This window comes from Phyllobates terribilis, unplaced genomic scaffold (assembly GCF_046119375.1).
Source record: "Phyllobates terribilis strain yellow unplaced genomic scaffold, ASM4611937v1 Scaffold_1__5_contigs__length_1240528914, whole genome shotgun sequence".
Classification (NCBI taxonomy): Eukaryota; Metazoa; Chordata; class Amphibia; order Anura; family Dendrobatidae; genus Phyllobates; species Phyllobates terribilis.
In genome coordinates this window covers 1078771067-1078790179 of record NW_027362761.1, presented here as the reverse complement: position 1 = coordinate 1078790179, position 19113 = coordinate 1078771067, and the positions used below count along the sequence as shown (strand labels likewise).

At 41.3% G+C, this 19113-nt stretch overlaps 1 protein-coding gene across 2 annotated transcripts in view; it reads right to left on the bottom strand.

Moving 5' to 3' along the window:
* Positions 1-19113, bottom strand: part of NFXL1 (nuclear transcription factor, X-box binding like 1) — a 133609-nt gene that overhangs the window by 65137 nt on the left and 49359 nt on the right. For both annotated transcript variants that reach the window (XM_073645534.1, XM_073645533.1), the window contains exon 12: positions 906-996. In XM_073645534.1, coding sequence (XP_073501635.1) covers positions 906-996 — 91 coding nt within the window. The remainder of the gene's footprint in view (positions 1-905; positions 997-19113) is intronic.

The following is a 19113-nucleotide window of genomic DNA, read 5'->3' as shown; positions in this document are numbered from 1 at the left end:
TCCGTTGCGGAGCTGCACAGTTTTGTCAACTACATAGTGGCTGTGGCTAGGTACTGCACATTCACACCCTATTGGATTCAAATATGGGCAGATGTGCAATACTCGGCCACGTCCTCTATAATGTTGATGGAGCTGTGCAGCTCTGCACGTAAGCACTGAGAACAGCTGATCAGTGGTGTGCCAGGTGTGGTACCCCCATGGATCAGATATTGATGACCTACCCTAAGGATAGGCCATCAATGTAAAAAGTTGGACAACCCCTTTAAAATTCCTAATGTCAATTTTTGGATTTGTGTGTATGGATGAGATTTGTGGCGTCACATTCACTTACCTGGGACTGTAAAGCAGATTTTACCTATGCAAATCTGGAAATAAACTCCACAGCAATTCCGTTTTGCATGGACCTACTCCAATAGCTTCCTCACAAAATAAAGTTGAATAAAGCCAAATGAGTCGAGGCAAGCATGCATTTGGGGCAGTCAGGAATGCTCATTGGGTCGAAGGCTAACTAAAGGGTATCGGCATGTCCTAAAGTATGGGATGTTCTAACAGTGTGTTCCACATTTCCTGTGAGATATCACATGTGTAGATAAAAACACAGACACCAGTGACAGGACACCACCCATTCAGGAGAGGTTCCCACATACTAACAGTCAATGGGATCCAAGAACCTCGCTGATCTAACATTTATCACCTACGCCATGCATATGACCTGGAAAACCAAACCAATGAAACAAGTATTTTAATATCTTTTGCATTGTAATAGTACTTAGACATGTCGTATGTATTGTTCGTCACGTGCATATCACAAATAAAGAATGCTTACATTTCTCCCAAGAATTCTGTCATATTGGGAAAGCGGTTTCATGTATAAGTAATTGTATACCCAAATGGTTCTATCTTACCTCTGTGGCAGACGGAGGGGCATTTGTGATTACGACATCCAAGGGTACGTCCACATTGCTGATCGCAGCCGAGGCAGTTTCCGATGCAACACTACACAAGAATACATCAAAGTACAAGAGAAATCTATGAAGACCGAGACAAACAACTGCTGACATTCTATGTGTAACCTTTAATATCCACACTTTTAAAAACAAATGTAACCAGAATAATGAAACTTGCAAATGAAAAAAAAAAATCACCCCCACAAGTACACAATTTTCTGAAAGTAGACATATGGCCAATAGCCTGACCCAAGCAGAACAAGACGTGAAGGGAGGAGGACAATCAGAAGTCATATGTGCCATTAATACATCTACATGTAGATATCGACCCTTATTCACAAGAACTAAATACATTAAGATATCCACAAGCAAAACGCTGTTAAATATCAGTTATGGAGTCAACAATGGTCCTGATTGAATGTAGAAGTGACAACATATGCAACTGCTCCTCTTCTCATCCCTTCCTAAAGTGACAATCGGGGTGCACAGATTGGTAGAAAGGGGTGATAATATGGGGAAAGTTTCTGTGCCCACCCTCCTCTTGGTACACTGGAGGTCATACAGGTGGACAGGTGATCGTAAAAGGCTGTGAACTTTATTCCTGATGTCGCCTACCCTTCCCTTAGACTATGTTCACATCTACATTAAAGAAGTTGTCCTCTACTTTTACATTGATGGCCTATCCTTAGGGTAGGTCATCAATGTCTGATCGGCCGGGGTCCGACACCCGGCACCCCCATTGATCAGCTGTTATCAGTTCCGGCGGCCGGACGTACTCACTTGCAGAGCTGGCCATCTGATAGTGACCGCCGCAGAGTATTACACATCCACCTCTTATTCAAATCAATAGGAGGATGATGTGTAGTACCCAGAATCAGCCACTACAAGAAGACGGCCAGCTCTGCAAGCGAGCACATCCGGCCGGCGGCTGCTGACACCGATAAGAGATGATCGGCAGGGTGCCGGACTCTGGCCAATTAAACGTTGATGACCTGTCCTAAGGATGGTCATCAATGAAAGTAGTGGACAACCTCTTTAAGTACTTTTATGTTCTGTTTTAGTAACAGAAAAACTAAATCCATATAGATGTGAATCCATCACATGGTGGATTCACAAATGGCACCTTATGGACTCAATTGATTACTGGTGTTTGTTGGGTTATCAGGGTGGCAGTCACTTTAATAGAAAAATAGCGCAGATCACACATCATTACTGGTAAAAATGCAGAACTCTGCAATGCAGGCTCCTAACAGATCTCAGGCACTAATTGGAACAGAAGATTAATGACACACAAATACAGTAGGTAAAGCTTTACATGCTGCACCCTGATTATTGCACCTGGGTCTAATTGAAACCAGAAAATCTGAGCATTAATGTGTCTCCAAGATGTAAGGACAGGATGTGACAGATTCATAACTACTGCAAGTAAACAACAAAGTTTCATATCGATTGATAGCAAGCAGAGATCTTGATAAACAGCAATGAATCAATATAGATAGTTAGTACAATTTTCCAATATACTAATACAACACACAATAAATATCCAGAATCTCCGGAAAATGTAATATTACAATATGTAAGGCATGTTCAAAAATCTGATCTTAAAAGTCAAGTAAAAAATTTAATTATATACACTCACCAACATTAAAATTGCAAGACAGAAAAATCGTGGAGTTGTGGACATCACAGGATTAATAGACATGTTAATGACAGGTTCCATGACAATTCAATGTAACGCCGAGCTGTTACTGTACCTGGAATGAAGACTAGAGGGGTCCACAACTGTACGTTATGCACCTCACACTATGATCCCCGTGTGATGTTCCCTCGTGAAGGCCTCTATGTGTTGCCCACATGGTCTTCAAACCAATTTCCGGCTATCGCTGGGTCCATAAGAAAATCGGTACTCCTCTCTGAAGGGTATCGACCTTCATTCCAGCCTCCATTGCTGTCTCGCTGTGCACCATGATAGCTCAGAGCGGTGGCGTGAGGTTAATGGACACCTGTAGTTGGATGCCTGGCTCAAAGCCCAACGCCAAGAAAACTCCTTCACATTGTTTGTGTAGACTGTTTGACGCTTCAGGCTTGGTATGCGACATCAAATTTCACTTGCACTACACAATAGACCAATCGTGGAACCAATGGTATAGTCATTTTTCTAAGGTGTCTCAAAAGCCATTTTTCAACATGAAAACAGCAGGCCGTGTGCTACTGTAATCAGACTACATGGCCCAACCGTGCTGCCACGGCCTGCAGCGTCTCTGGACTTGTCTCCCATCAAGTATATCTGGGACAAGATAAGGTAAATAAGATTCTAATAGATAAAATGGCAAAAATACAAGCGTTCAGGAAGGCCAATTTTTATGCTGAGGGGGAGAAGGTTGGACATTTATTATCAGTTATAGCATCGGCACAAAGGAGTACTTCATTTATCCATGAAATGGTTAATGATAAGGGAAGGGCTGTTACAGAATTGGAGGGGATACTAAAAATTTTTAGAGATTTTTATAAAAAACTTTATTCCTCGGAAGGGATGGTGACATCTGAGGAGATAGATAATTTTGTTGATTTAGTGTCACTCCCTAAGCTAAACAATGAGAGCAGAGAGAGGTTGGACTCCCCCATTACTATGGAGGAGATGGAGATTGCTCTGCATGGCATGGCTAATGAGAAGGCCCCGGGTACGGATGGTCTACCGTCAGAAGTATATAAACAATTTGCTGAACTTTTGTTGCCTAAACTATTAAAAAGTATTTGAAGAGGCTAGTGAGGGAGGATTGCTGCCGGCTTCTATGAGGGAGGCGGTGATAGTGGTGATTTCTAAGGAGGGGAAGGACCCTAGAATACCTGAATCATATAGACCAATCTCTTTGCTGACAACTGGTGTTAAAATCCTGGCCAAAGTACTGGCTAATAGGTTGACCGGGATCATTTCCTCATTGATACATCCGGATCAGTCGGGATTCATACCCAATAGATCTACTGCAGTTAATATAAGAAGATTGTATCTTAATCTCCAATTACAGACTAATAACCCAGGTCGTAGAGTAATCGCCTCATTGGATGCCCAAAAGGCGTTCGATAGTGTACAATGGGAATACTTGTGGAGAGTTATGCAAAAATTTGGTTTTGGACCAAGGTTTATCGAGTGGGTTCAATTGTTGTATTCCCAACCTACTGCCAAGATAAGAGTTAACGGAGCGATATCCCCTTCGTTCCATTTGGATAGGGGAACCAGACAGGGGTGCCCACTGTCGCCACTCCTCTTTGCCATGGCAATTGAACCTTTGGCAGCAGTCATCAGGGAAACGAAGGAGATTCAAGGGTTCAAATATGGAATATTAGAGGAATATTGTTTCTGGGTGATCCAGCTGAATCATTGAGTCGTGAAATGCAGATAATTGAGAGGTTTGGAACGCTATCGGGGCTAAAGATTAACTGGTCCAAATCAGTCTTGTTTAAAGTGGATCGAGAGGTAGATTTGACAAATAGAGAGAAGGAAGCTGATAACTTGCAGTGTAAAAAAACATTTAAATACTTGGGAATACAAATATCTTTACCGGTATCAGACTATCTTAATATCAATCTATCGCCATTACTTCAAAAATTGAAAACTAAAATAGACATATGGACTAAACTACATATAACGGTGGTGGGGAGAATAAACCTTTTTAAAATGATCTTGATGCCCAAGTTGATGTATATCCTACATAATGCTCCTATATGGATACCTAAAAAGAGATTTAAATCCTTAAATGTGATGATCAGAGCTCTGGTATGGGGGAAGAAGCAGGCAAGAATAAGGCTAGAAACTCTCCAAAGACCTAAAGATGAGGGCAGATTGGCGTTGCCAAACCCGGAAATATATTTTTTGGCAGCTCAGAGTCAGCATTTTAGAGGGTGGTCATGTTCTGGATCTGGCGGATCTATTAAAAGAATATTGGAGTATTCCATTGGGAAAAGACAGATTCTTGGGGGTCTGGAGGGAGGAGACATGAATAGGTTGGGGGAAAAATGCCTACAATAGATCTTATACATAAAACCTGGAACATAGTAAAGAAAGTAAGGGGAGTGAAAGGACTAACCAAATTTACTCCTATATGGAATAATAATCTCCTAGAGATACAAAAAATTGGTACTATAAGAGAAAGGACAGATAGAGGGATTAATTACATGTATCAAAAAATGGAGAGGGAAAGTCTTAAACCCTTCTCACAGTTGCAGAGAGAATTCTTGCTACCTAATACAGAGTGGTATCACTATGAGCAGGTTAATCATGCAATTAAATCCCAAAGAACCAAACAGCGACTGGTAGCGGAAGCAGATCTAGTACTGGAGTATATGGGTGAGGAGGTGGGTACCAGGGGGGTAATCTCGGGCACATATAGAGACTTAATGCATACTTTCCTCCTGGAGTTTCCACTGAGATCTAAAAGTAAATGGGAAGAGGAAGTGGGACTCATAAGTCAAGATATTCGGGAAAACATCTTGGAGTATATACCTAAGCTTTCTATGAGCGAACCTGCAAGACTGTCACACATTTACGTAATTCACAGAGTCTATAGATCTCCGCTAATTATGCATGAAATTGGGATGAAGGTCAATTCAGAATGCCCAAGATGTGGAAAAGAGGAGGCGGGCATATTTCACATGATGTGGGAATGCCCTAGGTTATTAAGGTTTTGGTCTGGGGTTCTTGCTGTGATTGAAGGGGCATATAGATGTGGGGTCTCTGGGGATCCTATTACATGCTTGTTGGGTTTTTGTAGAAGAAATATTAACTGACAAAAATAGTAAAATAGCCATTGCTAGGTTACTTTACTGTGCTAGGAAAGTAATAGCAAGAAATTGGATTGGAGCTGACCCCCCCTCGAGGGAAGAATATTTTAAACAAGTAGAATACATTATACAGATGGAAAGAGGCATATATGAAAAAAGAAGGAAACAGAATATATTTGGAAAGATATGGGAGCCTTGGATACAATATAAGGGAATTTGAGCGTATTGATTTCAAACATGTATTATATAGTATAAACTAATATTTGTGTAATGCACTTCTGGTTTTCTACCATAATTGGTTAATAAGAGGTTTCGTGTCTTTGTATCTTATGATATAACATAGGGGAGGGGAATGCTGTCGGAATGGGTGGTGGGGGGGATGGTTTGAAGGGATGTTGGTATATTTTATGCTTTCTTTCACAATTTAATGCTTGGAGAAATATTGTATGATCAGAATATGTTTAATAAAAATTTATCTGATTTAAAAAAAAAAAAAAAGTATATCTGGGACATCATTGGTCGCCAATCGCAAAAGGGAGCTGCCAGCAGCGGACCTTGATGATTTGCCAAAGTGCATTCAGTGTGGCAGAACATTCCTCACCAACCATTAATAACCTCATTGATAACATGAAAAGGTTGGTCACTGTGTATTTCTGTGCATGGAGCGCATAGGGTATTTGCACAAGTTAAGGATTTGCAGAAATTTCTGCACCAAAAAACGCTGCATAACATACACGTTTTTTGATGCGTTTCTTGAATGCGTTTTTTTCCGATTCATTTTAATGAATGAAAAACGTTGGAAAAAAAGCTAAAAAAAATTGACATCCTGCAGATTTAGAAGTTTCAAATCTGCAAGGAAAAAAATAACCAGCGTGTGCATGAGATTTCAGAAATCTCATTCACTTGGCTGGTGCTGTAAACTAGCATTTTGGTGCAGAAACATCTGCTGCAAACACTGGCCATATGTACATACCCGTATTCTATACTGAATGAATCGGGATGTTTTGAAAGTTTTGTTTCCATTTTTTCATCATTTTCATATCAGTAACAGGTCTATCCATCCTGTGATGTTCATTATTCCACAACTCTTCTTTCTTGGTGTTGCAATTTCAATGTTGAGGAGTGTAAAAAGGGCACAAGGTTTCCATAAGATCGATCACACAGTGATAATGTATGTTCAGTAATTATTATTTTTTTTTTTTTATTAGCTCAGTAGGGAACATTGTATAGACATTATTGATCGGCCATTCCTAGAATATAAAAGCAAATAAAACCCAATGTTGTATTTGTGATATTTTTGTCACTTTTTATGGTGCATGCGAATGTCGTAATGGGATAAATCCAGGCTGTCTTCTAAGCTATCCTTATAAATTGGTTGTGAGTTTTGATACTAAAATAAAAGGAATAAAAATGAAGATTTGGATGATTATACTTGAGGAATCTCAGTTCTGCTTCAAGTAAGAAGAATAAGAAGCCAAAAACTTGAAAAGATTTTCTCATCTCAAATCTCTTTGATCATCCTGTAATCTTAGAGCGTACATCAACATTTTAAAGTGATGATACCATGCGTGATGTAACCCATCACAACCAAATATGTTTGTACCATAGAAATGACCACAAGTTTACATGGCGGCAGAAGTAAATAAGGCAATGGTGAGGGTCCTTCAACGGCTAGTGAGGATTATTGGGGTCCTGACAGTTACAATTCCTCACTTATTGGGTGTATAATATGTATGTAGATGTATGTATGTACAGTGGGGAAAAATATTTAGTCAGTCAGCCACCAATTGTGCAAGTTCTCCCACTTAAAAAGATGAGAGAGGCCTGTAATTGACATCACGGGTAGACCTCAACTATGAGAGACAAAATGAGAAAACAAATCCTGAAAATCACATTATTTCCAAATCAGACTTTTTTTTTCAAATTTTGGTGGAAAATAAGTATTTGGTCAATTACAAAAGTTCATCTCAATATTTTGTTATATATCCTTTGGTGGCAATGACAGAGATCAAACGTTTTCTGTAAGTCTTCACAAGGTTGGCACACACTGTTGCTGGTATGTTGGCCCATTCCTCCATGCAGATCACTTCTAGAGCAGTGATGTTTTGGGGCTGTCGCCGGGCAACACGGACTTTCAACTCTTTCCAAAGGTTTTCTATAGGGTTTAGATTTGGAGACTGGCTAGGCTACTCCAGGACCATGAAATGCTTCTTACAAAGCCACTTCGCTGCCCTGTCGGTGTGCTTGGGATCATTGTCATGCTGAAAGACCAAGCCACTTTCATCTTCAATGCCCTTGCTGATGGAAGGAGGTTTGCACTCAGAATCTCACGATACATGGCCCCCTTCATTCTTTCATGTACAAGGATCAGTCACCCTGGTCCCTTGCCACCCCCATGCTTCACAGTAGGTATGGTGTTCTTTGGATGCAACTCAGCATTCTTTGGTTTAATCTGACCATATGACATTCTCCCAATACTCTTCTGGATCATCCTGTTGCTCTCCAGCAAACTTCAGACGGGCCTGGACATGTAATGGCTTAAGCAGGGGGTCACGTCTGGCACTGCAGGATCTGAATACCTGGCAGCATAGTGTATTAGGCTGTGTGTCCACGTTGCGGAAATTAAGCGGAAAATTTGCGCTTCATTTCCGCATGTCCTTTCCCGGAAAAACGCATGCGGAATTTCGCGAGCGTTTTTCGTGCGTTTTCGCCATGCGGAATTGCCTTGCGTTTTTTAATGCATTGAAAAGGCAATTCCGCTTGCGGAAACGCAAAATTAATTGACATGCTGCGGATTTTTGTGCGCATCAAAAACGCTGCGGAAAAATCCGCATCATGGGCATAGAACTTGCGCATTCTCATTGGGGACCATGGGGTGCGGAATAACAAGCGTTTTACAAGCGTTTCCGCTGTGGAAATTCCGCATCAAATACGCTTGTAAAATGCTACGTGGGCACATACACTTACTGATAGTAGCCTGTGTAACGGTTGGTCCCAGCTCTCTGGAGGTCATTCACTAGGTCCCCCCGTGTGGTTCTGAGATTTTTCACCATTCTTGAGATCATTTTGACCCCACAAGGTGAGATCCTGTGTGGAGCTCCAAATCGAGGGAGATTACCAGTGGTCTTGTAGGTCTTTCATTTTCTAATTATTGCTCCCACAGTTGAGTTCTTCACAACAAGCTGCTTGCCTATTGCAGATTCAGTCTTCCCAACCTGTTGGAGGGCTACAATTTTTTTTCTGGTGTCCTTCGACAGCTCTTTGGTCTTCACCACAGTGGAGTTTGGCGTGTGACTATTTGAGGTTGTGGACAGGTGTCTTTTATACTGATAACAAGTTCAAACATGTGCCAGTACTACAGGTAATGAGTGGAGGACAGGGGAGCCTCTTAAAAGAAGAAGTAGCAGGCCAGAAATCTTGCTTGTTTGTAATGAACCAAATATTTATTTTCCACCAAAATTTGAAAAAAAACTTTCCAAATCAGACTGTGATTTTCAGGATTTGTTTTCTCATTTTGTCTCTCATAGTTGAGGTCTACCTATGATGTCAATTAAAGGCCTCTCTCATTTTTTTAAGTGGGAGAACTTGCACAATTGTTGGCTGACTAAATACTTAGTGTGTATACATATATACACACACAGTACAGACCAAAAGTTTGGACACACCTTCTCATTTAAAGAGATTTTTCTGTATTTTCATGACTATGAAAATTGTACATTCACACTGAAGGCATCAAAACTATGAATTAACCCATGTGGAATTATATACTTAACAAAAAAGTGTGAAACAACTGAAAATATGTCTTATATTCTAGGTTCTTCAAAGTAGCCACCTTTTGCTTTGATGACTGCTTTGCACACTCTTGGCATTCTCTTGATGAGCTTCAAGAGGTAGTCACCGGAAATGGTCTTCCAACAATCTTGAAGGAGTTCCCAGAGATGCTTAGCACTTGTTGGCCCTTTTGCCTTCACTCTGCGGTCCAGCTCACCCCAAACCATCTCGATTGGGTTCAGGTTTGGTGACTGTGGAGGCCAGGTCATCTGGCGTAGCACCCCATCACTCTCCTCCTTGGTCAAATTACCCTTACACAGCCTGGAGGTGTGTTTGGGGTCATTGTCCTGTTGAAAAATAAATGATGGTCCAACTAAACGCAAACCGGATGGAATAGCATGCCGCTGCAAGATGCTGTGGTAGCCATGCTGGTTCAGTATGCCTTCAATTTTGAATAAATCCCCAACAGTGTCACCAGCAAAGCACCCCCACACCATCACACCTCCTCCTCCATGCTTCACGGTGGGAACCAGGCATGTACAGTCCATCCGTTCACCTTTTCTGCATCGCACAAAGACAGTGGTTGGAACCAAAGATCTCAAATTTGGACTCATCAGACCAAAGCACAGATTTCCACTGGTCTAATGTCCATTCCTTGTGTTCTTTAGCCCAAACAAGTCTCTTCTGCTTGTTGCCTGTCCTTAGCAGTGGTTTCCTAGCAGCTATTTTACCATGAAGGCCTGCTGCACAAAGTCTCCTCTTAACAGTTGTTGTAGAGATGTGTCTGCTGCTAGAACTCTGTGTTGCATTGACCTGGTCTCTAATCTGAGCTGCTGGTAACCTGTGATTTTTGAGGCTCGTGACTCGGATAAACTTATCCTCAGAAGCAGAGGTGACTCTTGGTCTTCCTTTCCTGGGGCAGTCCTCATGTGAGCCAGTTTCTTTGTAGCGCTTGATTGTTTTTGCAACTGCACTTGGGGACACTTTCAAAGTTTGCCCAATTTTTCGGACTGACTGACCTTCATTTCTTAAAGTAATGATGGCCACTCGTTTTTCTTTACTTAGAATTTGTATTATAGCAAGAAAAAAGCAGCTAAGTAAAGAAAAACGAGGTGGCTACTTTGAAGAACCTAGAATATAAGACATATTTTCAGTTGTTTCACACTTTTTTGTTAAATATATAATTCCACATGTGTTAATTCATAGTTTTGATGCCTTCAGTGTGAATGTACAATTTTCATAGTCATGAAAATACAGAAAAATCTTTAAATGAGAAGGTGTGTCCAAACTTTTGGTCTGTACTGTATATATATATATATATATATATATTTTTTTTTTTTTGGACTCATCTGTACTATATATATAGCAAAAATTAAGAGACCACTGCACAGTTTTCTAAAAATCCCCACCTCTGCATGTCTGACAGCCATTCCATTCCAGTGTCAGTTGAATTCCATCCACCTCATTCTACTTAATGTGCTTCTGATTAGGTGATCAACTGAAGCAAATCTTAGGTATAGAGGGAAAGTATAAAAAAACACTGCTGTGGTCTTCATAATCCTCTTGCAATAGGACAAGCTGGATGACAAAACAAGTGCTAGGAAGAGCCCAAAAGTAATTTGAATGAAAAAATAACGTTTAACCATACCAAAGGAGTTGAAAAGAAAAGTCTTGAGTGAGGAAAAGAAGGGCTCAATTCTGGCTTTACTAGCAGAGGGATACAGTGAGCGTCATGTTGCCTCCACCCTTAAAATTTCCAAGACGGCAGTCCATTACAACAAGGTCAAGCAGCAGACATTGGGGACAACAAAGCTACCAGTAGAGGGCGAAAGCGACTATCCAATGACCGTGATCTTATTTGAATGTCACTCAGCAACCGCAGGATGACATCAAGTAACCTACAAAAGGAATGGCAGCTGGGGTGAAGTGAACGGCAAGAACAGTTCGTAACAGGCTCCTAGAGGCAGGCCTCAAGTCATGTAAAGCTAGAAAAAAGCCTTTCATCAATGAGAAGCAAAGGAGAGCCAGGCTGAAGTTTGCCAAAGACCATAAGGATTGGACCATAGAAGACTGGAGTAAGGCAATCTTCTCTGATGAGTCTAATTTTCAGCTTTGCCCAACACGTGCTACTCCAATGGTTAGACAGAGACCTGTAGGAATTTGCAGGAACTGGAGGCTTTTTGCCAAGAAGAATGGGCAGCTTTACCATCTGAGAAATTAAAGAACCTCATCCACATCTACCACAAAAGACTTCAAGCTGTCATTGATGTTAGAGGGGACGATACCCGGTATTAAGAACTGGGGTATGTGAACTTTTGATCAGGGTCATTTGGATGTTTTTGGTTGTCATTAAGATTTAAAACGAGAAAACACAGTAGTTTGACAATAAATGGCTTCACCCAACCAATAATCATGAGTGGAGAAAAAGGTTTTTTTTATCATTTATATTCTCTGAAATAAGGCCAAGAAAGGAAAAATTCTGCCGGGGTATGTAAACTTTTGAGCACAACTGCACATGGCCCTAATTAACCCCTTTATTCCTGAGTGATTGTTTGGCGGGTGAAATAAGTATTGAACACATCCCCAATTTTCTAAGTAAATATATTTCTAAAGGTGCTTTTAACATGAGATTCTCATGGTTATACTAATAACCCATCCAATCCATGCAGGCAAAGAAATCAAACCATAGATGTCCATAAATTGCATTATGTGCAATAATGAGAAATGACACAGGGAAAGACATGAAGAAAGAAATGTGCAAAACGCCATAGAAAGTCCTGATACCAACTGAAATCTATGAGCAATTAGAAAGCAATCCTGCAACTTAGTGAAAAATAATATCAGTTGGTTCAACTGATGGCCTATAAAAGGGTGTCTCATTACCAAGGTGCCACATAAAAAAACATCTCATGATGGGTAAAACCAGTGAGCTGTCTCAAGACCTTCACAACATTATTGTTGCAAAACATACTGATGGCATTGGTTACAGAAGAATTTCTAAACTACTCAAGGTTCCAGTAAGCACTGTTGGGGCCACAATCCGAAGTAGAAAAAACATAACTTCATCATGAATCGGCCACAACCAGGTGCTCCCCACAAGATTTCAGACAGAGGAGTGAAAAGAATTATCAGAAAATTATAATTTCTCATTATTACACAGAACACGGACATCTATGGATTGATTTCTTTGCCTGTGTAGATTGGGTGGGTTGCTATCTGGTGAGAATGTCATGTCAATAGCACCTTTAGAAATATATTTACTTAGAAAATTGGTGACTTTTCAAAACTTATGCCAGCCGCTGAATATGGTTTATTTTGCATTTACGGTAAGTGGTAAGAAAGAAAAAAAAATTGGTTAAAAAAATATTTTGATTTGTGTCCCCATATTCTTGGACCCATAAACTATTTTATTTTTCGCCTATTGAGCTGTGTGAGGGCTTGTTTTTTGCGTCGCAAGCTAATGCTTTTATTTATACCATTTTGGGGTGTGTATGATTTGATCCCTTTTTGCTGCATTTTTTTTTTTTTAAAGGAGATGTGGCGACAATTTAAAAAAAACGCAATTATAGTGGTTGGACTTTTTTTCAAAGTGTTGAATAATTTTAGAATTTGATAGATCAAACTTTTATTGGCATGGCAGCACTAAATATGATTTTATTTCATGCTTTTTTGTTTATTATTTAAAGGGGGGGTATTTGAATTTTTGTACTTCTAAGCTTTCTTTTACTATATTTTTTCTGAATGTTTGTTCTATATATTGCAATACCACTGTATTGCAATATATAGTTAAAATGTCATTCCCTTATGTGAAGCCTAGCATGTGTTGTATGCTTTATGAGGACTAAGATGGTATCCATGGGGCAATCAATTGGGCCTACACTGTGTAAGCAACGCAATGGCAGGGGGCTGATGGTAGCTGGTGCAAGAGTGCACATGCAATTATGCTATTTGAAAGGTTAAGCAGCAGTAACTAGAGCTAGCCCCAGTTGCTGCTTGAGAAGATGATGCTGGTTATGTAACACTCCCAGCATTCTCCTTTGTACCAGTGCAGGCTCACCTCCTGAGCCTACTCCATACACCGACACCCGACATGTGATGTCAATTTGTGAATGGTTGAAAAACAATCTTGGAAAGAGAATTTGAGTGCATCGACCTTGGCAGTAGCCATTCATTAAAGTGGTTGCTCAACGCTGACTTTTTTCTTTTTTTACTTAGCCAAGGATGTTTCCAAAACAACAAATGGAAGCATGGTCCTTGGCCTGTGTTGGATCTATTAGTGTTACGCAAGGGGAATATGCCTCAGTTTATTTTAAAAAACATTTATGCCTAGGAAAAAAATGTTTTCAGCATTGGACAATTTCTTTATTAATATATTATGGAAACAATGACACTCCTGCACTTCCCAATGTCAGCACAAAATGTGTGCCGCTGCAATATAAGCGGTCGCTGACGGTAAAGCTGGAATAAATAAGTCTTTTAAAGCCATACAGGACTTCGAAGGAAATGCAATAATCAGGATATATTTAATACTACAGGCAGTGCCGACTCTGGATTTTCGACACTGTGCATTTATTTAGGGGTTGTGACTACCTTCGAGTCCCATCTAATAGGACGGCTTGTCACTGGCACATGGATCAAAATGTGTGCCAAGAACCTGTAAGAATTGATGCATTTAATGTTTGCAGAGTGCCGCTGCATAGCGTTTGTATACAGCCATCACAGCATCCTTGCACCGGTGTATACATCAGGAGTCCTATACATTATGAATGGAGCAGCTGCACTGAAACAGGCAAATCAAGACCCCTATTCTTGTGATTGGCGGGATTTCCAGCAGTGCGCCCCTTCTGTGATCAGTTGTGATTGTGTCACAACCCCTTTAAATGCTGATTATAAAGAAGAGGTTACAATGACTGATAATATTGAATGTCGGCATATTTCGTTGACATATCATAAATCGTTTGAGAAAACACCTTTAAAGTTGTAAGTTCCACGGGAGCCGGAAATGATATGTACAAGAGAGTGAAGCAGATGTCTGGACAGTGACTGGCAAAATGTGATTAATGTCCCTCTGTCCAAAATCCAGGAGGCTGAAGACTGCAAGAAACCACAATGTGGAAGTCAGACGTACATCTTGAAAATCACTCCATGTGCCTTTGCCTTATTATAAATGATTTATTCTTAAATTATGTGTAGTGACTATGGGGAACACCAGTCACAGCTCGCAGTGAGTGGTCCGTGACTTATGGTGTGGGCGACTACTTCTCAATGTGTAACACTAGTCGAGGAAGGAACACAATGGGAAGCGAGGCAATGTTATTACTAGTCTTGTTTCCCAATCCTCTGCTGTAATAAAAGTCTAAGATTTCCTCCTCCTTAATCCCAGGTGTCTGTGACCCCTTACTGATGATTGCAACATAACCAGACACTTACTAGACTTCAGGAGAAGGAAATACCCTAATGTGAGGAAAGAGCCTGATCCAGAATTAAACATATTACAGATGGATAATTGTTAAAAGGATTGTCAGGTTACAATGGTTGTTCCGTCTCATTACCACACCAGGATTTATGGACCGAGCAAGTAGAAGAATGATCATCGGTGAAATGAAATAGGATTCTTCGTTTATACTTGGCATTTGCAGGGTGCTACATATTAAAACAAGTCCAGACTAGAGTTTGGAGAATCGATTGGCTCCAATCCATCGGCCAGGTCAGTAATCTGTGACCAGGAGCGAATCTACTTACCAGCTAGCATTCACAGCCCTTCTCTTGAGTAGGCGGGTTGGCACACCCGCTGCCCTGGAGTGACAGCTGCCTACATGCGCATAAAGGGAGAGACCTGCCAGTCACTGGCAGTGGGCGGGGAGATTCTGCCGGGGACCCGCCCATCTGACTAGTCTACACTGCGGCTCGGTCCCCAGCAGTTTGTAAAGTACGTTTTTCTCTGAAACCACGCTGCGTTTCAGAGTCACACATGCCTGGCTGAGATCATACAGCCGATGCCTGATACCTGCTGCCCATGCATTAGATTGTTTGTGACGGTGGAAATATTACTGATGGACCCGATTACAGCCAGGGGGATCTGCTCAGTGACGCTGGTGTCGGTAATGTAATTTACCTGTCAGGGCTGTGTGGTTATAAACAGAAGCCACAGCACAGATGAGAACACAGCTGGGCCCACACATACTATCGCTGGGATGACAGTGATCTCTTCTGACTTCTCTCTCCTGTGTTCTCCAGGAGACACATTGGGCAGCGGATTAAAGGGGTTGTTTACTACTTGGATAACCCCTTCTTGATCAAAATGTTTGGCCCCAACATATTAAAAAAGTCTATACTCACCTCCCAAGCCGTCGCCGTTACAGCAGTGTCGGCACTCGCAGTCCCAGGTCTCCCATGCGGTTGTTGTGACATGTGACCCCGGCGCCCAATCAGCGCTGGCGTCACTGTCCCGACTTTAGGACAAATCGAACATGAAGAGGAAGTCCGGGCTGCAGCTGATCTCTGACTTCCTCTTCATGTTCAATTCGACAAGAGGCGGGGACCGTGACTGCAGCGCTGATTGGGCGGCGGGGTCACAAGTCACAACAACCGCATGGGAGACCTGGGACTGCGAGTGCCGACACCACTGGAACAGCGCCTACATGGGAGGGGAGTATAAGCTTTTTTATATTATTGGGGCCAAGCGTGGGGGATGTAGCAGACAACTTCTTTAACTCCTCAAAGGATAAACTGAATTAGAAATCCCAAGATCCGTATGTCCCTGGACGTACTTTATTGGTGGGTCAGGAGCACCCATATTAGATGGTCGGCCAATCCAGCCAAAATTAGTAGTTTGGCTGACTTATCTAATGTGAATGGGGGCCTTAAGCATGTCATTTTAAACCAAATGTTGCGTATGAGTGTAAGGTACTGAATGACATTTTTAGAATTTGCCAGATGTTCACTGCCAGAAAATATATGGATAGATAACTTTGTTTTTTTTATTTTTTTATATTTTTTAATTTTTTGTATGTCAAAAGTGTTAAAAGGTACAAAACCTTCTTTGCATTTAGTAATGAAAGGCACGGCTGGAGATCTAGTTTTATTTATAACTTATAACACATGGCTGCAGGTATGCGTCTGCAATTCATACAATAATAAAAAAGTTTCATATATTTGCTATCATTTTTAATATTAAAGCGGCATTGTACTAGCAATGTGCTATGTGAATGTTAATGCAACAGCGCCTCTACTGGCCAAAGCATAGAAAAGATTCCTCGTAGTTTTAAAGTGGTTATCAGGGATTTAAAGAAAAAACAATCACTTGTTATATTGGTTGTGTTCAGCCATTTAAATTGTTCTTGTTTGACTGGTTTATTGAAAGAAAAAAAAAATGTATATTTATATTATATATATATATATATATATATATATATATATATATATATATATATATATATAAAAAAAATTCAAACAAAATTGTGAGAAAAGGTGCAATTCTCCGACAACGTTTTTAATATACAGGTTGGTTCAGGAGCAGAACACACTACATTACACATATTGGGGTGCTCTCCGTATATAACCCTTTTACGCTGCATTATGGCACATTTTTGACACTGGTGTCACCATGTACAAAGCCCATAGGGCCCAGTTAATTAACACTCATGCCAGTATTCTGCATAGAGCGGGGCTGGGGCATGGCGACCATCAAACTCATGAGTTGTGGTGGCAGCATTCGCCATGCTACAAATCTTACTCCAGCAGGGACTGGAGTAGGATTTGTGGCAAGGTGCACGCCACTCTTCCGGTGCTCCTGATTCATAAAGAGGCGTGATCAACGCCGGACTTGATGAATCAGGTCTAAAGTGTGTACACCATGCCCCACGTTCAAACTGTTATAGACTGCAGCTTAATATGAGCAGCTCTGCCAAAAATCCCCTTATCTATGTTTATATTTCATATTAAGGAGCCTTTAAACAGAGCATGGAGGTGAAAATGCAGAAATACTGCTCTGTAAAGAAGTTTGTTGGTCAGTAAAATGTATTCAAAGTGGATTTTTAACAAATTCGCTCATCTTTTGCGACTTCTTCCAAGAGAAATATCTATGGGGCACAAATTGACAGATTCCATTTAAGAGAAAAGGAACTGATCTAGTGTACACGGCCGACCCTGTTACAGTCCTCCTCCTTAAACTCCAGTATGCCCCCTCATCAAGACCAGCGAGAACAACATCAGTTTTGATTAATCAGGCCCACACTATCCGTCTGGCTCTCTCTGACTCTGCAACATTTCAGAGTAAGGCCATGGCCTCACTATCAGTATTTGGTCAGTATTCGGTCAGTATTTTTTCTCAGGAGTGGGAGCCAAAACCAGGTGAGGAACAATCAGAGAAAAGGTATAATAGAAACAAGTCACCAATTCTGCATTTATCATCCACTCCTGGTGTTGTCACCCACTCCTGAGAAATAATACTGACCGAATACTGATAGTGGAGCCGTGGCCTAACACATACACCCTGTAAGTGGTGACAGCTGACGAATTCCCTTTAATGATTGATTTTTGCCACATGTACACCAGCATATTTTTGCGGCGCCACATTTTTATGTGCAGCACTTTTATGAATATGGTGAATGGCATGCTTTATGCAGATACCCAATTATAGATAAAACACAAAAAATGATTTACTGATGCTAATCCTCCTCGTTTCTGCCCAGTCCTTACCAGTACATTTGACAGACTGGTTTCTAAGAATGCGCTGCTTGACAACCCCTTTCAAGGGTTAAAATTGTAACACAGCCCAGTAATCAGTGTATCACACATGGCACAGGATAAAGGTGAACTCCATAACATTGTGTATCCCGTTAGGCTGGTACAATCCTCATTACTCATCTGAATGGACCAATATAATCCATCATGTGTGCTGTCCAGTCTTATAATGAAAACTTAAGCACCACTGCAGTTTTTTTTTCATTTCAGTGCTGAAGTGTTTCTACTAATGTCTGTTCCCTGCCCCTAGCATTATACTCACCAGTCAGTCTTCAGCTGTTCCCAGCGCTACTCCGGTCCTGTGCCGCCATCTTGTGACCACAGCTCCTGACTGACGGGAAGTCAGAGGTTACGGTCACAAGTTCTCAGTGTAAGTCTATGAGACCCTTGTTCTGGCCTCGTTCTGCCCCTCATAGATTTACATTGAGGTGCGACTTCCAGATCGTCCACCAAAATACTGGAGAGATCCCGCAGGTCACAACCTGCAGAAGACCAACCGGAGCAGCGCCGGGAAGAGATGAAGATGGTGGCTGGTGATTATAATACTGGGGGCAGGGAACTTTGATTAGTAGCACCACTCCAGTGCTGCAATAAAAACAAAAACGCTGGAGTGGTGCTTTAATGAGGTTATCCACTACTCGGACAACCCCTTCTCGATCTGAAAGTTTGCCCCTGTTAAAAATATAATCACTTATACTCACCTCCTGTGCCGGCGCCATTCTAGCGGTGTCAGCACTTGCATTCCCGGCACTCACGTGAGGTTATTATGTCATGTGATCCCTGTGCCCAATCAGCGCCGGCGTCACTGTCCCCACCTTCCGACATATAAGTAATCAAGAAGAGGTGACAGAGCAGCCGCAGTGCTCACCTC